The sequence below is a fragment of the Acomys minous genome, assembly GCF_964271855.1.
Source record: "Acomys minous genome assembly, chromosome: 15".
NCBI classification, from domain to species: domain Eukaryota; kingdom Metazoa; phylum Chordata; class Mammalia; order Rodentia; family Muridae; genus Acomys; species Acomys minous.
The window spans coordinates 30,167,257-30,188,370 of NC_140497.1; the positions used below are offsets into that span (position 1 = coordinate 30,167,257).

The following is a 21,114-nucleotide window of genomic DNA, read 5'->3' on the forward strand; positions in this document are numbered from 1 at the left end:
GAAAGCATCAGGGATCAAAACTCCAATTTCCAGTTTCCTGGAAACTCCAATCAGACTCTATGCACATGTGAAAAGGCCTAACGAAACTGGAGAAGTGAAAAGCAGGTTGGCCAGCCATCTGAGACCCATCTGCTCTCTTGCTTGACGGGGCAACCCCCATGTTCCCCATTTCCAATCTGAATGGCCTAACTTCCTGATTGTCCTATGGTCCATGGCAATGTCTTGACGAGGTCTGCAATGGTGCATATCCCGCCATGAGCTGGGAGGCTCTCCTACAACCAAGGAGAGATATTTCATGAGCCAAGTCTTAACACTTTCAGCTTAGTGTCTTCTCTTGTTGCTAAGGTAGGAAATACTCTGACAAAAACAACTTAAAGAAAGGGTTCCTCCAGCTCACAGTTCCAGAGCACATGATTCAGTGTGTTGGGAGCGTCCGTGAGCTGGTCACATTGCGTGTACAGTCAAGAAACAGAGAGAGACAAATGCATGCCCGGCTTACTTTGTCCACTGTACACAATCTAGGATTTCCCTTCCCAGGAAATGGTTCTGCCCAGAAATGGCCCAGTATTTATAAAATCACTAGATGCTCTTCCACACAGCTGGAACTCAACTCCAGGCACCCACATGGCAGCTCACAACCATCACTCACTCTATCTAGTTCCAGAAGGATCCAACAACTTTTTGCGGCCTCTGTGGACACCAAGCATACATATGGTACACAGATATACACATAGGCTAAACACCCATATACATGAAAACATTTTGGTAACACAAATGTAAAATGATGGGTCTCAACACATCAATTAGCCCCTCACAGCCATGCTCAGAGACCTGTCTCCAAGGGACTCTAGAGTCCGTCAGGTTGGCAATTAATAACCATCCACTAGTTGTGAGGCTTAATTGGTCCAGATAACTGGAAATCCCAGAGTGGTTTTGCTTATGGAAGATGTCACTATCTGCATAACGGCTGCTATGATGTTTCAGGTGTTCCAAAGCTGAATTATCAATAGTTCCACTCAGAGTAGTGAGATAGATGGGGTGAGTGAGAGAGATGGGGGAGAAGACATAGAGATGGAGGGAGGGAGATGGAAGGAGAGGAGAGAGAGGGGGGGGGGAGAAAGGAGTGCAACAAGCATGGTGTACTTCTCAGCAGTTCCCAACAACAGTAATCATTACCAAGTTAATCCATATCAGAGACTAACGTTTCACTTCTTCCTCTGCCCGAGCACTCACATCTATACTATAACACAGTTCCCTTGTTAAAGAAGTGGTACCCAAAATATACTCAATTATAGTTGGCAAAGCAGCACCCTGACACATAAGAAGAAGAACTAAAGCAAAAACAAATTCTTCAGACCATTCAGGATTGCAATAATCTTATAATTATGGGGGAGGGTAAATTTTTCTTATTTAAAAAGGAAGCTCTATTTTTTTTCTTCTTATATAAGATTGTATAACCAAAAAAAAAGAGCAGTAATCACAAAGTTTCAAGGGTTTCCCAGTCTAGCCTTTTGGTAGAAAAATCATGAACATCAATCCTTTCCCCAAAGGCAGATTTAAATTGTTCAAAACTATAATAAAACCAATGAAAGTCTTTTCCCAGGACCATTTTATTCAAAGGTCAGCGACAGAAGAACTAAAGGAAGGGCAAAAATCACAGAGCACAGTTCAAGGAAACACACGCCATGTAACCAAAAGAAGATTCTGCCCTTCAGGAAACCCTTAACGGCCTGCATGAGAAGCGCCTTTAAAAGCCAACTCTTGAAAATACACACTGTGTGCAACTAAATTATTTCAAAAGCACAGTTAATAGGCATGGCACCTGCGAATGAACTCACTGAAAATTAGACAGCAGAGCCCTATCAGTTTAAGATTTTTTGTCAGGGGCTGTGCAGGAGGAACAGCAAAACAGCTCCAGACCTCACGGAATGCGGCCCACCGGTTGGCACAACCACAATGGGTGCCTCAGAAAGGCATAACCCGAGGTCTCCATGTCCTGAGGACTCCATGCTGTTATGGAGCACAGCTCTGCTTATTTTCCTTGCAGTCACCACATCCCTCGTAATATATGAATGAGCTGTATGAAAACTCTAAGGGGGCTTCCAGCCCCTCACTGGGCAGTGTATCTGGCTCTCACAGTAACAATGCCTGATCTCCTTCCAGTATTGCTGCTGGAGCAGATTAAAGAGTCAACCACCTCCTTGTTAGGAACCTGCAGATGTACACTGCTAACAATGACCATTATTACCCTTAGGAAGAATTTGGGAAAGATAGTTTAGTAAGGTCAGGTTAAGATGCTTTTGTCAGTGGCTCTGATGCAGAAAATTTTAGCAAAAAATAAGTTGCTTAGCAAAGTTAGGTAAAGATGTTTTTTGCTATTGGCTCTAATGCAGAAAATCTAAAGAAGAATTTGAAGTAAAGAAAGAAGAAGAACTTAACAGCAAAGCGAGGGACTCTTTGAGGTTGGTGGCCAAGAACAACGGTCCACAGTAACAATGCTTGACATGATCCTTGCAAGCTGGACCAATGACTGAGGTGACAACTGATTTCCTTATTCTATTTCTACCCTCAGCTTCCTGATATGATTTAATAAAAAAACACTAATGAACAGATGCGTACTTTTAGGATTTAAAGTAGAAATGGCTGATTATTTTTTATATAGTAGTTTAGACTTGTGGTTCTTTTAAGATTTTTATTATATTACTTTTTAAGATAACTGATTCCATCTTTGTAATCACGAACTGCAGCCTGCCAATAAAAGAGAAACTGGCTGAGAAATTACCTTTCTTGTTCATACTCTGTTAATACATAACAAATTGCTTAGTTACGAATGTATACCGGTTCTTGGGAATAACTTGTTTTTCATGTTTGTTTCTCACCCATAATACATAAAACATTTGATCATGTAAAAGTACTGAGGAGCATGTTTTTCTTACGTAATTCATTGTAATCATGCACTTAAAGAAAAATAGAATGTAACCACACTGTAATTTTTGTACTATTTGAAAGATTTTGGTAGAATATATAAAATGTGGGAAAAAGAATAAAGTTGTTGGAACTCGCTCTACAAAGTTTGTTCCACCCACTAGGATGTGTGTATATGTACACATATGTGTGTAAGGTTGTTGGAATCTGTTTCCATCCACCCAATATGTGAATGTGTGTACGAGTGTGTATGTATGTATGAATGTACATATGTGTATGTATGTGTGTATGCATGCATGTATGTATGTATGTCTAGGAGTAAAGTTAGAGAAGTTTGTGGAAAAGCTTGTTGGAGTCTCTGTGTGTGTGCTCCTTTCCTCTCCTTCCCTTTCTTTTTTAGAGGCTTTGCCACTACCAGTGGAAACCGCCCCCCCCAAATAGGAACCAACAACTCTAGCCCACACTTACCATAGTAGGTGTAAGCCCATGCCAGAGAGCTATTTAATCCTGGCCCCTCAAGTTGCCACTATTAATGGAAGCCACTGCTGGTAACCATCAGTTCCCACCTGGGAAGTATCCCTCGGAGAAAGTCTGCAGGGTGAACAGCCAGCAATCACTCTGCACCCTGACTCAGTTTACCCTGTGGTGCCATCGAAGTTAGTCTCCAATAATTTTTCAATTTATAAGCTTATTATTTAGTTATGCTAACTTGTTGAATGCCTATTGTGTGCCAGGGACCCAGACAGTTTATCAGAGGTTCCCAAAGAGTAAGTAGGCACAGATTATTTCACTCTGTCTATCTCTGTTACAGAGAATCTTATCCTCGCATGGTACAGACCAAAGATAAGTTACTACATCATGCATCTACAAAGGTCACTGGTAAGCCTGGCTTCGGGCTGGCAGTGACTCAGGACATCCAGTTCCTCCTATACCAACTTCTGGGCACACCCTCCCTACGTGCCCTGGGTTCTCTGCTCCCGACCACTGCAGCAAATCCAGCCTTACCATCAACCTCATCCAGGGACAGTGAAGTTATCAGACACTCCACCAACACTGCAGTTCCCTGGGTCACATAATAATGCAATCCGAGAGCAAGGTTTGGTGGTGCAGGGCACCCAATCTGCACACAGACTGAGCAAACATCTTCAGAGCCAAGGAGACCGATGATGATGAATCAGTACACACCCAACAGAAAATCCTTCCCCAACTTCTACTGAAACAGTCATCCTTCTACGCACCGCCATGGGGTCACTCTGAGCCATCACGGGCTTCCCTCTGCGACTGCTGCTGGGCTTTCCACAGTACAGCGCTACCTCATCTGCTCAATACATCCTTCCTTTCATGGATATAGTCAAAGCCAAGTCTTCAGCATCTTCCTTCTCTAGCAAGAGCTACTTAGCCCAAGTTTTCAACTTCACCTCCTTAAACACAAACTTCTCTCTGGACAGGGTTGGGTTCATCAGCATTAGCTGAAGTAGGGGAGCTTAGAATGGGAGGTCAGAAGCAGACCTACAGTCCAACAATTAGACAGACCCACATTAGACAGGAGAAAGCCACCTCTGTAATCTTGATACGTTTTCCAAAACTCCCAGGAGAAGGGCAGAAAGGTACAGTCTGGCCTGGCTACACTCACAAGAGATAGGATTCTTTCAGTGGATCACATTTCAAAGTAAATAAGCAACGTATTTCTCAATTTGCTGGGGATTTTTAAGTCCTTCTAACACATGCGAAACTGGAACTGGATGCGCACATTTCTCAAGATTTATGAGCTACATACACATTTCTCAAATAATTCTTAATAGTCATAGTCCATCTGTGAAAACAAGGAGTTGAGAATTTTTCTTTTAAAATGAGAGGAAAAATAAATAAATAAAGCAGACCCCCATCCTCTGTATTAAAACTCTTCTACCTGACTTAGGTCAAAACAAGGAAAGTAGCTTGACAACTGTGAGTAGACTTGGATGTTTACACACTAGCCGGGTGCTGCTCAATCCAACTGTTGACTCACTAAGAGGTCAGATCTGACTGACATTTAACTAAATTTTAAAATTCCTCTGAGGTAGATAATGAAGTTAAAATGGTGATAAGAGCAACAGCTGAAGAAGCAAGAGTGCCGGGAACTCTTGGGAAAGGCAGAAGGGAGGCCCTATGTGTGGCTGGGGGCAAATGCAAACAGCCCGCCAGAAGCCCAGAAGCTGGCCCATGTACACAGCCAAACACTTGAGAGATTTATGTGGGGCTATAGGAATTATTTTGCTAGGATGACGCTGGATATGTAGCCTCAAAGGAACATTTGCCGCTGAACAAAAGAACAGTCCCTGGATTTATTTCAGTGCCATCTTAAAATAACCTCAACCAAAAAGACCATATTCTGCAAGCATTAACTAAGAGAAAGAGATGTTAAATGTTAAAAAGAAAATAAATTAAGAACAGATGCCGGGCCTGATATAATTCAAATACTAAGTGTTTGGAGCAATCTATTAATGACAAATGGATTGAAAAGAATAAAGTCATTTTTTAAAAATGTTTAGAAGAAAAAGACTGCTAGACTCAGGTGGTCTAAGTCTATTCTGGAAGCCCGATTGAGAGACAGAGTCCAGAGTCAATGCAAATGCAAAGGATTTTTATTAAGCTGAAAAGCCAGGGTCCACCAAGCTTCAAGGAGATGGAAGATCCCGTTCTGCAAAAGCAGAGGGCTTAAATACCCTTTACAGAAGCAGAACTCAGCAACTGTGGTTAGGCTAACAATAGGTGACGTTTTAGGTGAATGGGGGTCTGAGGTAGTAAATTCCAAGTAGGGTGAGACGGGGGCAGTAAATTCCGAGGGCAGGGTAGAGATGGAGCCTGGGGGGGGGGGGGGGGGACACTATTGTTATGATGGCCAGCCAAGCCACCTGGAATCTCACAAGACCTTGCAGTGAATCAGTACAGAACGCTAAGGGTTGTTTTATGATAATGATGCATTCTTCTAATAAATATTTCTACATTTCTAAAATCTGTCTGAATTCGATAGATTTCTGACAAAAGCATTAACTAGTCAATGAAAGACTAAATAAAATCTTTACCTACAAAGCTCTTTGGAAACTATGAAAAAAAATTTTTTTTCCCAAGGCCAACCTGCACCAAATGGTTTAAGGAGAAGGGACAGCCTCGGCACCTGAGGGCAAGCCTAAGCCCTTCCCACCAGCTCCTAGAGATGCAAGAGTAGAGGCCATCCACTCAGAGGAAAGCCAGGCTGCACGTGTCTACACTCCAAGTGTACACCCACGCTGCAGTCCTGGTGCTGAAGCCCTGAAGGACAGACTGCACAAGCGTACCACGTTCTCTTCCTCCTCTTACAGTAGAGCCCTCGGGAGACGCACTGAACCCTTTCTATCAAATGTGTGTAAAGCTAAACATCCCATAGACACAAAAATAGGAGGCCTCTTCTGAGTTCCCCATCACAGTGTGGCGGCACGCTCAGCACATCCTAATAGCCAAGGCCCACCCATTAACAGCTTCTGACTCAAGCACCCCACGCAGTGGCTTCTATCCTTTAAGATGCTGTGCTACCTCGGGTAATTGGCACGTGCTTTATACTGACCATGCACTGCCTTAATGCAGGCTAGTCTTGCAGGGCTGCTTAGACTCTAACCTCGAGGAACGCACCAGTTATCTTGTGTTTCATCCTGCAGCCCCATGAAGGATGCTAGGCACATACACTTTCTGCAGACATTATTGGGTTCCAGAAGCACCAAACTGTAACAAGTGCAGCTCAACCACCCTCAACTGTAGGATCCCTGGGGGGTGGATATCACAATTTTTTCATCTTTGTACACTGATACCGGACAGATATGCTAAAATACTTGTCTAATGGATGAAAATTAATAACACTTTGCTTAAAAACAAAGAATATGAGAGCTTGTAGGTAGAACTGGGTATGGTTAAGGAGAAGGTGCTTTTTACTGAATCTGAATTTTCAGACAAGCTAAAGGGGACTATTCTATTATGGGCTACATTCTGAGTAGAGGGAACAAAGAACAAGAATAATAAATGAGAAGAGAACTCAAGTCCTATAACAGAAACGAGACAATCCTGAAGGACGATAATAAGAAACAAGGCCCCTGAAAGGCCTTGAAGCTTGGACACAAAGCCACGTCAAACCACATTCTCTACTCATGCATTCAACAGTCTGTGGGCTCCGCACCCTTGTACCAGACAGTGTCTTGGATACTGAGGATACATAAACAGTCGAGGTAAAGTCACTGCCTGCATTCCACTTGGGGATGTGTGGGCAAGAAACAGACACTACATTAGATGGCCAAATAAAACAACACGCACGTGCTCTCACGTTTATGTTTAGACCATCCAAGATCTGAGGGAGGAAACTAAAGCAGAGAAACACCCTGGTGGAGACGGGTGGTCTGCTCAGGAAACGCTTCTCTAGTGAAATGGTGAGCTATTTCAAGAGAGAACCAACGAAGTGAGGCAGGATGCGGGTAAAGAACACGGTAAGAAGGAAGAAGGAAATACAAAGGCAGAATAGCTATAAACACTCAGGCTGTGGAATTGTGTGGAATGGTTCATCAGAGCAAGTCAAGGTGAGCAGGAGTATGAGGTGGGATAGGACATGGAGATAGACCACGATATAAATTCACTTTTGACGCTGAGTGTGCTGGAAAGCCACCAGAAAGATTACAGGGGAAAGGGAACAGGGCCTGGGAAAGAAAACGTCTAGAAATGAAAAGGTTCCCCATACAGAGACCTCAAATACAGTGTATAAAACAACTACAATATGCTTGCTTAATTCCAAATGACAATGTAAATTCCATGAAACTAGGCTGTCAGTCTTGCTAATCCAGCGGAGATCCCGGCCTTTGCACGGATCTAACCATCCAGGAAGCACGCAAGTCAACAAACAAATGCACAGACAGGCTCTTCAAGCCAGCTGCTTAGCTTAAAAGGCAGGATTCCCGTTTCTTAAACCATCACTGCTCAAGCTGGTTGAAGCGTATGTACCTCGAACATTCTAAATAACTTGTGCTTAGCAAGATGCCCAGAGGAATACAACTTTCTTTCTTTCATAGCTTGGCAATAAATTTATTTCTCCGGAATCTGTGATAAGCAGCATTTTAATAAAGCAGAAATGAGGGGGAAAGTAAATATACAATTTTTATAAAGTTGTCACGGCCTGACACGAAGCTTTAAGTGGATGCTATTTTTAAGCGATTTTAAATGGCTGTGGGAGGAAGGGTTGGGTCTATATCCTGGGAAGTACTTTTACTCCCAAAGGCTTCAACTAGCTGTCCACCAGGGGAAAGGGCACTAGAAAAAAAAATGTAAGTTTCGACTGTTCCTGGCCTAAGAAATATGGTACAAAATGAGCTGCTCGCAGGCCCTCTGAGTACAGATCAAGAATACAAAGCTGAGCCAGCACATGCGGTCGCGGGATTTTGGGTGTCCGGTCAAGAGGTTTAATTTCATACATACTTTCACAGCTTGTCCTATTCAAAGTGGAAAAAGCAGCAATAAAAATAAGTTTGAAGTCAAGTCAGGATGAGAAAAACCTATGCAAATCTGATCTGTAAAATGAAACATCCCAGACACTGCTGTGGCTGTAGAGATGGGCAGAAGCGATGAAAACTCTTGTGAATCCACTGAGAAAAGACTAAAATTTACCAAGAAGTAAGGAAAGACAGCAAAGGCTGCTGGGAGTTCCCTGTCTCCATCAGTCAAGCATGCAAATGCATCTATATACATAACAAGTGCTCAAACTGAATTCCTTTCCCATGCAGAAAATGGTACTTTTCTTCACCACAGAGTTATGTCCTCCTTTTTCTCTTCCACACATCCACTCCAAAAAGACCTTCCCTCAGGAATCTGGGCTTTACCACACAGGCCTTTCTGCAGAGGCTCCCTGAGCAAAACTGGATCCTTTCCTAAAATCCATGAGCTTGCAGAGATTAATGTTTTTGTTGAGGAAGAACGCGCTCTGAAAGCATGGTTGTGAACTAGACTTAGGTTACACAAAGTCACTCTTTGTAGATTGCCTCCGGGAGAGAAAATATTTAAACCCATTGTGAGCTGTGGAAGTGAGTGAGTAGGTCAGATGAAATGACTGGGACGAGAAAATTCTTTTTATTCTCACATTGCAGGGACATTTTCTCAGCATACAAACCTGGCGTCAAACTTCTTTTGCAACGAGAGTAATAAAAACAATAAAAAGTGCTAAGAAATACCACCAGCCTCATTGTTAACTGTTGCAAATATATTCTCTGTCTGGTCTGCAAAAGGCAAAGACTAGGAAGCCAAGTTTGGAGAGCTCTCAGGGACTCCTGGAGACAGTATACCTAGTGGTAGTCTGGACCACAAAAGGGCACAAAGATTAAAGGAACAGACCTGAGTGGAGAAAGCCCACACATCTGTGCTGAAGCAGATGGACCAAGCTGGGTCAGGACAGCTGCGATACCACAGCCAAAGCCTTCTACCTCACACAACATACAAAGCTTGATTCCGAGTGGATCGGAAACCTAAACATCTAAGTTTCTGTGAGCTTACGTTAGACAAAATGGTTTACAGAGAACAAAGCAGCAGGGAAGGCACTAAGAAAACAGAGTAATCTGGACTCCCGTCAAAACTAAAAACTTTAATGTGTCCAAGGTCAACACCAAGAAAGAGAAAAGACATCCCATGGGATGGAAGACATCAGGGTCATGAGCACACTCTATGAAGATCACTTAGGGCTCACAAAGGAAAGGCAGACAACAAGCAAATGGTTTAAACAGATATGTAGCCAGATGAGATATAGTCAACACACACGAGAAAAGTAGTCAAGATAATTTATCTCTCAGGGAAGTGGGACCCACCCTCAGCAGGGACTGCTCCCTGCCCTTTACAGAGGAAGCGATACAATCAGAATGATCATCTTTATTAGGAATGTAAAATGGTGCAGTATCTCTGAAAAACTTATGAGCCAAGAGACTCCTGATTATACACTCAAGAGATCTGGAAAACATGGATTCCCAAGAACACTTGGACATAAATGTTTAAGGAAGCACTACTCATAAATGAAATACTTAGAAATAACCCAACTACCCATCAATTAATAAATGGGCAAACAGCCTTGGATACACCCACAATATAGTATTAACAGGCAATAGCTAGGAGATGTAGCTCAGGACGTAGGTTCAAGCCTGCAACTAGGAAAACCGTGTGTGGAGGGGTGGGCTTGTAATCCCAGCACTGAGAAGGCATCAGCAGAAGGAAGTTCACGAGCATTCTCTTAGCCAGTATATGCCAATCTGAGGCAGAAACGTTGTCTCAAAACAAGATTATTATTTAGCAATATATGCTAAAAATTACATGACCCCTAAAACATTACACTAAGTGAAAGAAGTTAGGCACGATGAATAACACATAATGCCATTTATAGAAGATGTCCAGAAAAAGCAAATTTGTAAGACAGAAAGCAGAATAGACAGTGTCTGTATCAAAGGGAGAGACAATGGGGAAATAGCCGCTAACATACACAGAGTTTCATTTTAGAACATGCTTGGGTTTAAAACTGTTTGAAAAGTATGTTTCTGTACAGTCATTTTACCTGGGAGATATTACTGTCATGTATGAAGAATAATATAACTGACTCCCAGCCATCTGTCTTCTCAGAGTTCCCCCACAACACGTGCACACGCCAACATAGTCACACAGTCTTTATCCAGCTGCTTAAAAAGGTATGGGCAACTAGCTGCACTCTACACTATACTAATGAATAAAAATACAATTCAAGAATGAAGAATTCTGTAGCTCTACGACAGACTGTGTGCCCTAAATATTAAAGGCTGACGCAGGACAGCAAGACCTCATGCAAGTATTGCTAAACGTATCAGAAGGGAGGATTTCAATAAACACGGATGCCTATGCGCGCGCGCGCACACACACACACACAGACGCACGTGTGTGTATACGTGTGTGTACGTGTGTGTGTGTGTGTAGGTCATATGAGGACATCAGACACCCTCTTCCATCACTCTGTGCCTTATTCTCTTGAGATAGGGTCTAACACTGAACCAGGAACTGGTGATCTGCTGTCTAACAATCCACCCTCAAACCCCACCCCCACCCCGCCCCACCCCCACTTGCAACCAGCCCCTGCATTTCACATGGGAGCTTTGGATGGGATTCAGGTCCTCATGCTTGAGGCAGAGAACATTCACCACTGGGCCATCTCTCCAGCCTTAAGTGCGGAGGATTTTTGAGGAATGCCGGGCGTGGTGGCGCAGGCCTGTAACCCCAGCACTCAGGAGGCTGAGGCAGATGGATTTCTGTGAGTTCGAGGTCAGCCTGGTCTACAAAGCTGAGTCCAGTACAGCCAAGGCTACACGGAGAAATCCTATCTCAAAAAAACAAAACAAAACAAAAAAAACAAGAACAAAAAAGAGGAACGGTTAACACATCTTCTGTGAGGACTTGCCTTTCTGAAAACGAAAGAAAATGTCACTTGTGACAGTTATACTTTTTTAAAGTGGATGGATTCATCTCAACAAATGAACCCACCTGGCCTCTGAGGCATGAGAGACCATGTGTGATTCTACAGAGTATCTACTCTGAGCTGTGTAGAACAATGGGGAACGCTGTGTGTATCTAGATGAAAACACAATGCTGCACTGGCTCTTTTGGGAAAATCAAGTTGCAATATAAAGGAAAAGTGGTCCATGTTTAATAATACGAATACAAATTGCTAACTATGTGCCCGGGTAGAGCTACAGTCAGGCAGCGGGAGGCCTACCCAGCACCCAGCTCCCAAGCTGCCTTTTTACTTCATTCTCAAAACTACAACGAAAATTAGTGTACCTGTAAAGCATGTAAAATTTGGAGGCACATTCTGCCTCACTCTGAACCTCATTCTGCCTCCGTTAGCTGAAAGCCCTGCTTCACCTCAGTTTCCTCCGCTTTACAGTAGGGCTGACAATGGCATTCACCTAAAAGTGAGACTGATTTAAATCCACTAAGTAAGTATCACATGGACAGCTGTAGAACAGCGCTCAGTACAAAGGCCACAGTGCTCTACAGGGCGGCTGTCATCAGACTATCGAATTAGTGCACTTAGAAACAGCCACAAGATAAGCTAAATCTGACCAGTAAGCAAAGAAACATAAATCAACAAATCACATGTCACCAAGAGTTAATTTAAAAAAAAAAAATCTGCTACACAAAATTCAGGAAGAAAATGTTTAAAACACAAACCTCTGCACAATGATTTAAATATACTGATGTTTACTATGGTTATTTATTAGTGACAAAATGGGGATAAATTAGATATTACATGTTTATCCTAAGAATGATTAAGTCCCTGAGACTTTTGACTGCTTACAACATAACAAGCGACTTCCCAGGATTCCCTATAGATACAAGACTTCTGGATGAGAAACACAAGATGTTGTTGTTCATTGCACGCCATGAGCTCACGGTCACACCTTGGGCTCACATTCACACCACAGGCTCCTCAGCCTGCCTCCTCACTGTGTCCAGAAGCCAACACAGAGTTGTCCACACAGTCAATGTACAGAGTAAGATCTATGTCACAGTCAGGGAGCTTTCAAGCTCAGAATTTATAAAAGCATCAAGTCATATTAAGTAGGCTGCCAGCAAACTTGAGGAGCTTTTGCCTCCAAGGAAAATACTGTATTTCTAATGGTGGGGGAAGAATCAAGTCACTCTATGCCACTTAGATAGAAATGCCTTTCAAGGAAGAGAGAGAGAGAGAGAGAGAGAGAGAGAGAGAGAGAGAGAGAGAGAGAATCTAAGCTGTTCACTACACATTACCCTTCAGATAGTGCAGAACCAAAGCATGAAATGTAAACTCCCAAGAGTACCGTCTCCCTAAATAACTCAGGGTTTAACCACAGACTATAATTATAGTCTACAAGGTTATTAAAAGTCATTTTTAGAAGAATATTCAATAAAAAAAAGCATGCAAACAGAGAGGATGTAGACCCAATTATGTTTTAAATTTCATTTCTACTCAACACAAAGGAAAAGGATGATATTATTATGCATAGAGAAGTAGCTCCCCCTGCCCTCTCCCCGGGGGGTGAGGTTATCATTTTGTTCTCGTTCTGCTTTTCCAACTAACTGTCTTACATTACCTTGATACTCAGAAACAACGACTTCAAAAAATACAGACGTCACACCAAAACCATAATTGCCTCCCCTTCCCCCCAAAAAAAGAAACAGGCAAACAAACCAACTATGAACACCTAGGTCAATAGCATTAAACCTCTTGTGTGTCAAATGATACTCACAAAGGCTGGAGATGCAGCTCGAGTAGGAGGCTGACACTGCACTTCACTGACGTGGCTTGCACCTCCTGGCAATGCAAGAAGCCCTGGTTTGGATCCCCACTGGTCAGCATCACTTAAACCGGCCATGGTGGCATGCGCCCATCATCCCGGCATTTAGAAGGTGGAGCAGGTTAAGATCAGATATTTAAGGTCATCTTGCCTACAGGGCAAGTTCAAGGCCAGCCTGAGAAACACAGGACTGTCTCAAAGCCAAAAATAACAAAGCAAAAATCACTATCAAAACAGTGAAAGAACAGTCTCCAGAACAGGAGACAACACTGACAACTGAGACATCTGACTGGAAATTAATATCCAGAACTCTCACAACTCAACAAATAAGAAGATAAGACGGGGGCGGGAGGAAGGGGAGACTAGGAGAAGATGCATGGCAAGTGGACATGACCGCAGCAGGACACACACGTCCATGTTAACTTCACAGTGATATCCATTAGTGGGTACTATTAACATGCATTGTAACTTCAAAAAAATGTTCTTTAAAGAATCTGGGAAAAGATACTACCGTATTTTTCAGACTGTAAGATGCAACTGACCATAAGACGCACCCAGTTTTTAGAGCAGTAAAACAAGAAAAACAGTTAAAACAGCAATTGGACTATAAAGTGCACCCTAATCCACCCCACACACACACTTTGGGGGGGGGGAAGTGTCTTATGGTCTGAAAAATATGGTAAAATTCAATTTCAAAATAAGCAAAGGATTTAAGTAGAGTTATCCAAAGAAAATACATAAATGGCTAATAAGCACACGAGAAAACACTTAACACCTTTGGTCACTAGGGGATACAAACGGAAAAACACAGAAGAGAAGCCACTTTACACCAACCAGGTCAGCACTTAATTCATGTGTTAAACACTTGGGCTCATTCTGGCAGCACTACGTGGGGAGGTGCTGGGGACTTTAGAAGTGGATCCTAAAAGGAAGCAGGTCACGGAGGGCATGGTTGTGAAGATGACACCCACTCAGACTCCTGTTTCCTATCCACCATGAGGAACCTCCTCTATCTCATGTGCCCACTGTCATGATGTTCAACCCAACTGAGCTAGGCCAAGAAATGACGAGTTTGGCTCTGAAACTGTGAGCCAAAAGTAGCCCATCCTCTGGTACTCTGTCACATTAACCAATACAGGAGACTAAAACAAAAAAGATAGCTAGTAAGAGTTGGTGAAGAAACAAACAAAGCCTGCAGCAGTAGACATTGTTGGTGGGGCGTATGCATGGTATAGCCACTTTAGACAATTTAGAAAAGTCCTTAACATGCTAAGCAAAGTTTCTAGTAATTTAGCAATTCTACTCTTAGAGAAAAGAGATTCTTAAGAAAACTGAAACATGGGGATACACTAAGCATCCATACCCACAAGCTCATAGTGGAAGTATTTAACATTAGCCAGAAAGCAGTAACACTACATCTTGGGCAAATCTAGAAATCAAGTTTAAAAACCCACAAAGCCGTATTTCTAGAATTTCTAGAAAATTCCCTAAATAAAAGAGAAAGCCCCAGTGCCAATGATACAATGATGATGGCTGGCAAAGAGAGAAGATCTCAAATCGTGATGTCAAACAGAGAACTGGCAAATGAGATTACTATTCCCAACAGGAGGATGCAGTCAAATTGGTCAGTTTGACATTAATTCTAGGCAAGATTCTAAAATTAGTTACTTAATGGAACTCTGTTTCAGCCTAAAAAAGGAAACCATCAGTCATCGGGAACATCAAGATTCACTCAGTCATCATTTCAAGAGGCTGTATTTCCCTTCTTTCTCGGATGAACTATTTAGAGGAGTGACGGAGGATGGGCTAAGAGGCCTAGTAAAGTTACTAAGGTCAAGGCCCTAAGAAAAGAGCAAATAGCGTTCAACTGCTAAGAAGGCATACACCCTAGTTCATCTTGGATGAGGAACAAGGTAAGAACTAAGCACAATATATAGTACATGGTACCAAACTGAGAGTACAAGAAGATGAATGTAAGGATCCAAAGCAACAGTCTAAATTCAATGGAAAACAAGCAAACAACAACAACAAGAAAAACGATTCATGTAAGTTCAAGATATTATAAACCAAAGCTAACCAGTAATTTCTCTGGGCATGATGAACATGTTCTGGAACGGAATAACGATGACGCTTGCACAACGCTTCACTGTAATGGAAGTTTTGGTTTCTTCATAAACTCAGTTACGTTATATAGATATGTTTTTGTTTTAATCCCAAGTGTGGGATTTTAGTTTGGGCTTTAGTTTGTCCACCGCTGATAACTGTCTCATACATGGTGTGGTCTTTGCCAGCTGGTAAAGACAAGGGGAAGGGCGTGATCTAGGTCTTTGGGGAAGATGAATAGGAGAGCCTGGAGAAAGTGTGACATGTAGCAGTTGGGAGAGACCAGAGAGGGACAGTGGCAGCTTGGAGGTGGACGGAAAGAAACATTTCAACACAGCAGCACAGAGGAAACGGCTTGCCACGTGTTTGCTGTTGATGGAGATTAGTACTGCCCAAAAGAATCCCAAACATCTGGGAGAAGTAAAGGGGTCTGTGTGTCTTCTCTCCATTAACATTTTCTCTTACCCAAGGCTAAGGGGTTGGGAGAAGGGAGGTAGAAGCTTTAATACCCCAAGTAAGTGAGTTTAAAAAAAAAAAAAGCACCAACACTGCACACATACTAAAACCACTGGGTTGAAGGATTGATAATTAGCCTTTATGTTATTCACATTTTATCAGATTAAGTATAAATGTAATCACTGTGCACTACATACATGTTTATATAGCATATAAGAGGACCAACAATACAATCAAGTTATAGGTACAATGCTTATGATACCTGGATTACTAATGTCTAGTCTAAAAAATGAAGTTCTGAAATAAAGGATGCTATTCATTGTTTCAGTTATCATGTTTTTAATGCATGCCTGCTTGGTACCAAGCACTGCGTGAGGTACTCTGGATGCAGGGGTGACTACATCCATGACACTCCCAGTTAAGAAAGGAAGCTTACCATTCAACAAATACCACTCAAATGAATGCAATAATCATAACGAGGAACATAAAATAAAAACAAGTGGTTCTTTAAAACACACACACACACACACACACACACACACACACAGTGTGTAAATTTAATTTAAGATGAAGGGCATGGGCAACAGCCTCTCTGAGATTACATTTAAGTTGAAACTTTGAGAAATTTAGCCTGGTGAGGAAAAGATTAGCCTGGGTTGTTTCCCCATACTTCCTACAGTGGAATGACAGTGCACAAGTTCTGAGATACAAAAGGACCTGTCATACTTGATAAGCTTACCAAGGCCAGTGCCCTGGTCAGGAAATGGTCACTAAATAAAACTAGGGGTGAGGGTGAGGGTAGGACAGCTCAGTTGCACAAAGCCCTAGGATCTCTGGGGATACTTGTTTTGTATCTAGGTTCAGAAAAAAAAAATTCACTCAAAAACTTTGAAAAAGTAGGATGGCTGATTTCAATTGATTGACTAAAAACAAAACAAAACAAACAAAAAAAACCAAACCAAACCAAACAAACAAACAAAAAAACCCTAGGACTTATTAATGAGGCATGTCATTCTCCTTTCTCTGCCTTCTAGTGGGCACCAAGGACCAAGTCTTCCACCATCAGGCCTTCCCTCCATGATGGACGGTAACCCCTCAAACTGTGAGCCAAAGTAAACCGTGCCTACCTTGAGTTGCTTTTGCCACATATCTGGCTGCCACTGTAATAAAATTAAAACAAGTAATGTGTGACCATATTCTGTCCTAACAGAATTAGCCAAGAAAGAAGAAAACAGACCATGAGGAGGCTGTACAATAAGGACTGGGAGTCACAAGGAAGACGAAGGTCATTTCAAGGTCTGTATTAGAGATGATCACATATTCCATTAATAACTCAAATTTACAGATGTGGAAGAGATGCCTTTCCGAAGATTACTCGGCCAGACCCCAGGCAACCAAATGAAGTCCAACCAACAATTCAAGCTGTTTCTAGGAACTTGGAAGCCTTTTGGTATAAGTTTTACCTTGAGATCAAGTAGTTGCTAAGCTTCCAAAAGCACAATTTCTCACTGGAGAGTTTTCTGGGTGGTAAAAGAAGATCAACAGCGAAGCAGAAACCCCGATTTCCACTGTGAAGAGTACGGGTCATACTGAGTGGCCTCCTTCCACTCAGCTGCAAAGCTGCTTGTTCTTAGTTCTGCATTCTGACTAGCAGAGGCTCGATTAAAAGCTTTAGTAAAGTGTACACACAAGTGCACACACATAAGAAAAAGAAATATATACAAGGCACACCTAAGTAGTCATATGTATCTTCTTCAACTGCCCTCCAGAGCATGGGCTGTGACAAACATTACAATTTTCACTGAGCAAATCAATGACATAATGTCAACGAGTAAGCACCTACATATCATACATGCATTCACTTATTTTCCTCAGAACAAATCCATTTACATCCTGGTAAAATACTGCACCAAATGAACAGTGGGTTGGTTAAGCAAACTCTGTCTATATAAACCCAAGACGTAAAACTATGAAATCAAGGAAGAACTCCCCGTTCTGTTCCCTGAGACTATAACAGAAGCATCAGGTATAAGCATGAATATGACAGCTAACAACCACACACAGGTGACAGAGTACAAGTAGTTATACACCTTTCCTTCAGGCATACGCAACCTTCAATGTTTACATTGTGTGCGTGTGTGTGCGTGTGTGTGTGTGTGTGTGTGTGTGTGTGTGTGTGTGTGAGTGTGTGTTTGCGTGCGTGTGTGTGTGTGTGTGTGAGTGTGTGTGTATGTGTATGTGTGTGCATGTGTGTGTGTGTGTGTGTGTGTGTGTGTGTGTGTGTGTGGTGTATGCACCCCTAGAGGCTAGAGCTGGACACTGAGTGGCCTCTTCTATTGTTCTACCACTGTCCACCTTATTTTTGACATAGGGTCTCTCTAATGAAACCTGAAGCTTGCTGTTTTGACTAGACTGGCTGGCCTGTGAGCACTGGCTATCCTGTTTTCTCCACCCACCCCTCAGTGCTGGGGTTACAGGTGTGTGCCATCACACCCAGCTTTTACGCAGATGCTGGGGATCAGGACTCAGTCCCCTCCCATACTTGGGCAACAATCACTTTACTCCCTGAGCCATCTCCTGAGCACAACATATTCAACCTTTTGATGTTACTACCATGACTTTGTCATCTTGTATCTTGCAATTGAGTTGTTTCATCTCATACTGTTTACTCTTTTGTATTGGGCTAAATTCTCAACTACCCGTAGACACATAGGCCTATGGCTATGGGTTGGACACCCCTGAACGGTGAAAGTTAATTTTGAACTTAAAAATGTTAAGACAAAGGATGCTATTTTTCTTCTCATGCAACTGTTCTCTCTCAGCAGCATCATGGTTTTCAGATTCTTTGAGGTTACAACCAATAGTTACTATGTATATTTAAAGAATTGTGTGACAGCTGTCTCAAATGCTCCTGAGCATCAACTCAGTCTACGGTAACAGTCAACTTTGCTTTTTAAAAAAAAAGGCTTTTCTCATCTTCTCATGGAAATACACACATAACACGGTGGGTAGAAAAACCCAAAGGACTATGTAGTGACTCACACTCCATTAATTCCCCACTTTGCATGCCTATGTCTCAGTCCTATAAGGCCATGCTCACAACTGGCACCCCATCCAGGATATGAGTTCCTTTCTGTGTGTATGGTACTCCATGCATTTCACAATGAGCATTATAAATAACCCTTAAATGCTTGTAGAATGAAATAGATAAATGAGTCTCATCTGTCTTCTCTGTATAAATTCAGAGTTTTGTTTGCTTTCTTGCTACAACTTGTTCCTCTAAGGCTAGTGGGTCTGTACCACAAAGACAACTCAGTGACTTCTCTATCCCAACCACCAATTTCTTTCCATTTCTAGACAGAGGAATCTAACTTGAAGAACTACACTGCCTGTGCAGTGCTGATGAAAAGCAATTTAAAGAATGCTTTCTGTTGGTCAGGTTTAGATATATGGCTTTTTTACCCCCTGTGGTGAAACAGAGTAAGGTCCAGAAAACAACTTCACTCTAGCAAGTTCACAATGAGTAAGAGAAACTGGAAAAATTCCACGATCCTTGCTGTGGACATCAACATAAGACACTACCTGTATAAAGGCCTCTTCATGATGGCACAAGAACGCCCTTGGCAAAGACAAAGGGAAGCATCCACGGGTTAAATACATCATTCTCAAATAAATTATTTAATAGCACTTAAGCCCTGAAAGCCTTGGGCCACCTATCTTGTGGTTTATGGCACTGTCTTCTAAGTTTACAATTTCCTGATCGTAAAGCAACAATTTAACTCCACAGTGCAACATCAATACAATTTAAATTTACCATTGAAACTGACATTCTCCAGCAAGGTAGAAGATTGATTCTTCCACTAACATAATATTAAAGAGGCTTTTACTAAGAGGCATGGGCAACCATTTCAGAATGTAGGAATAAATTCTTGCTAGATAAACATTAAAGTAATTACATTTACGTTCCCATGATATAATATCCCTGGGACCATGTGAGTTGTGTTCACTCAGATATAATTTTGACCTAAGTCTGTCAGGGGCCTAGATTTTAAATACAAGAAGATTCTGAAAATACTGTGGCAACAAGAGATAAACAACAGGATTTTTAAAAGTATCTCCTCCCAGCGTTTTCAAAAATCAGATAGGAATTTCTATCATTACTTTCACTCTAAATTACAACAAAGAGTGTTAAGGTTTGGTACAATGGCCAAGGCTTATTTAACTGGATAATCGGTAAACAGTTCAGTGGCAAACGCCGTTGTGTTTAACACACACACACACAGACAAATCTGTACGCAGAATCTTTCTTCCTGATGAACCAAACAGTGGAAACAGGATAATACGCCATCACTCAGTTATACCAAGTATGGATCCTAGGCTCCGCGGAAGGTACCTAGCAGCTCTCATCACAAAACGGTAAAGGATGCATCGGGTGAGTCTGATTCCGTAGTTTCAACAAGCTTCCAAGTTCATTCAAACCATCTGTTTATAATGCGCTTTCTTTGCACCTGCTGTTCAAGAGCTTTTTCCCTTTCAACTGCTTAGAGCTATCAACACCTCTTTTCAATGAAAACTGTAAAAGCCTAGAACCTGGCAAGTACAAAAACCGTTTATCAGCACCCTGATACTCAACAGATAATTGGGGTTCATTCCCTCCTGCCCATCCCGGCATCCACTGCGCACCCCCCAAGGACAAGAGGTTAGCTCCAGCTAGGCCTGTGAGCCAGCAAGAGAAAGACCGGCCTCGCAGGGCTCTGGGAGATGCTAGGACGCCGCTAGCTCCTCCCTTGCTCGCGGTCCAGCTCCGGCCAGGGCAACCCGGTGCGCTTAGCATCCCTCCCTCCTCGCCCGGGCCACCAACCTTGGGCGTGCGGATGTGCTCCATGGCGGGCCCGCGTCTGCAGGGTCCCCCGCAGGCGCGGCCTCACGCACCTGCGCGCGCGTGCGGCGCAATGGGAAGGGCGGGGAGGGGGCTTCGGCGGGAGCGGGCGTGGGCGGGCCGCGGGCTTGGCTCCGCCTCCAGGTGCGCCGGGATGCGCGCGCCCCTGGGCGCCTGCGCGGACCTCAGAGCGTGGCTCTGCGCCTGCTCCTACCTGCGGGTCTCACCCTTGGACTTTGCTTTCCTTCCCGCCTCGCCTCCCAGGCCCAGGGGATCTCGCTGCCCAAGCCGCTATGTGTATTTCAAGATGGGCATCCTCAAGCCGGCCTTGGTGGCGCTTGTCTGAGGCACAAGCTTGGAACCAGCAAGAGTGACATAAAGATATCCCAAACAAAAAACCACAACAAAAAAATCAAAGAGGGG

The 21,114-nt window shown here is 42.8% G+C and overlaps 1 protein-coding gene across 1 annotated transcript in view; it reads right to left on the reverse strand.

The window, feature by feature from the left end:
• MTMR7 (myotubularin related protein 7) overlaps positions 1-20,787 on the reverse strand; it is an 83,806-nt gene extending 63,019 nt beyond the window's left edge. Inside the window, exon 1 of the mRNA XM_084759670.1 lies at positions 20,674-20,787. Coding sequence (XP_084615796.1) covers positions 20,674-20,697 — 24 coding nt within the window. The 5' untranslated portion in view covers positions 20,698-20,787. The remainder of the gene's footprint in view (positions 1-20,673) is intronic.
• Positions 20,788-21,114: the final 327 nt, after the last annotated feature.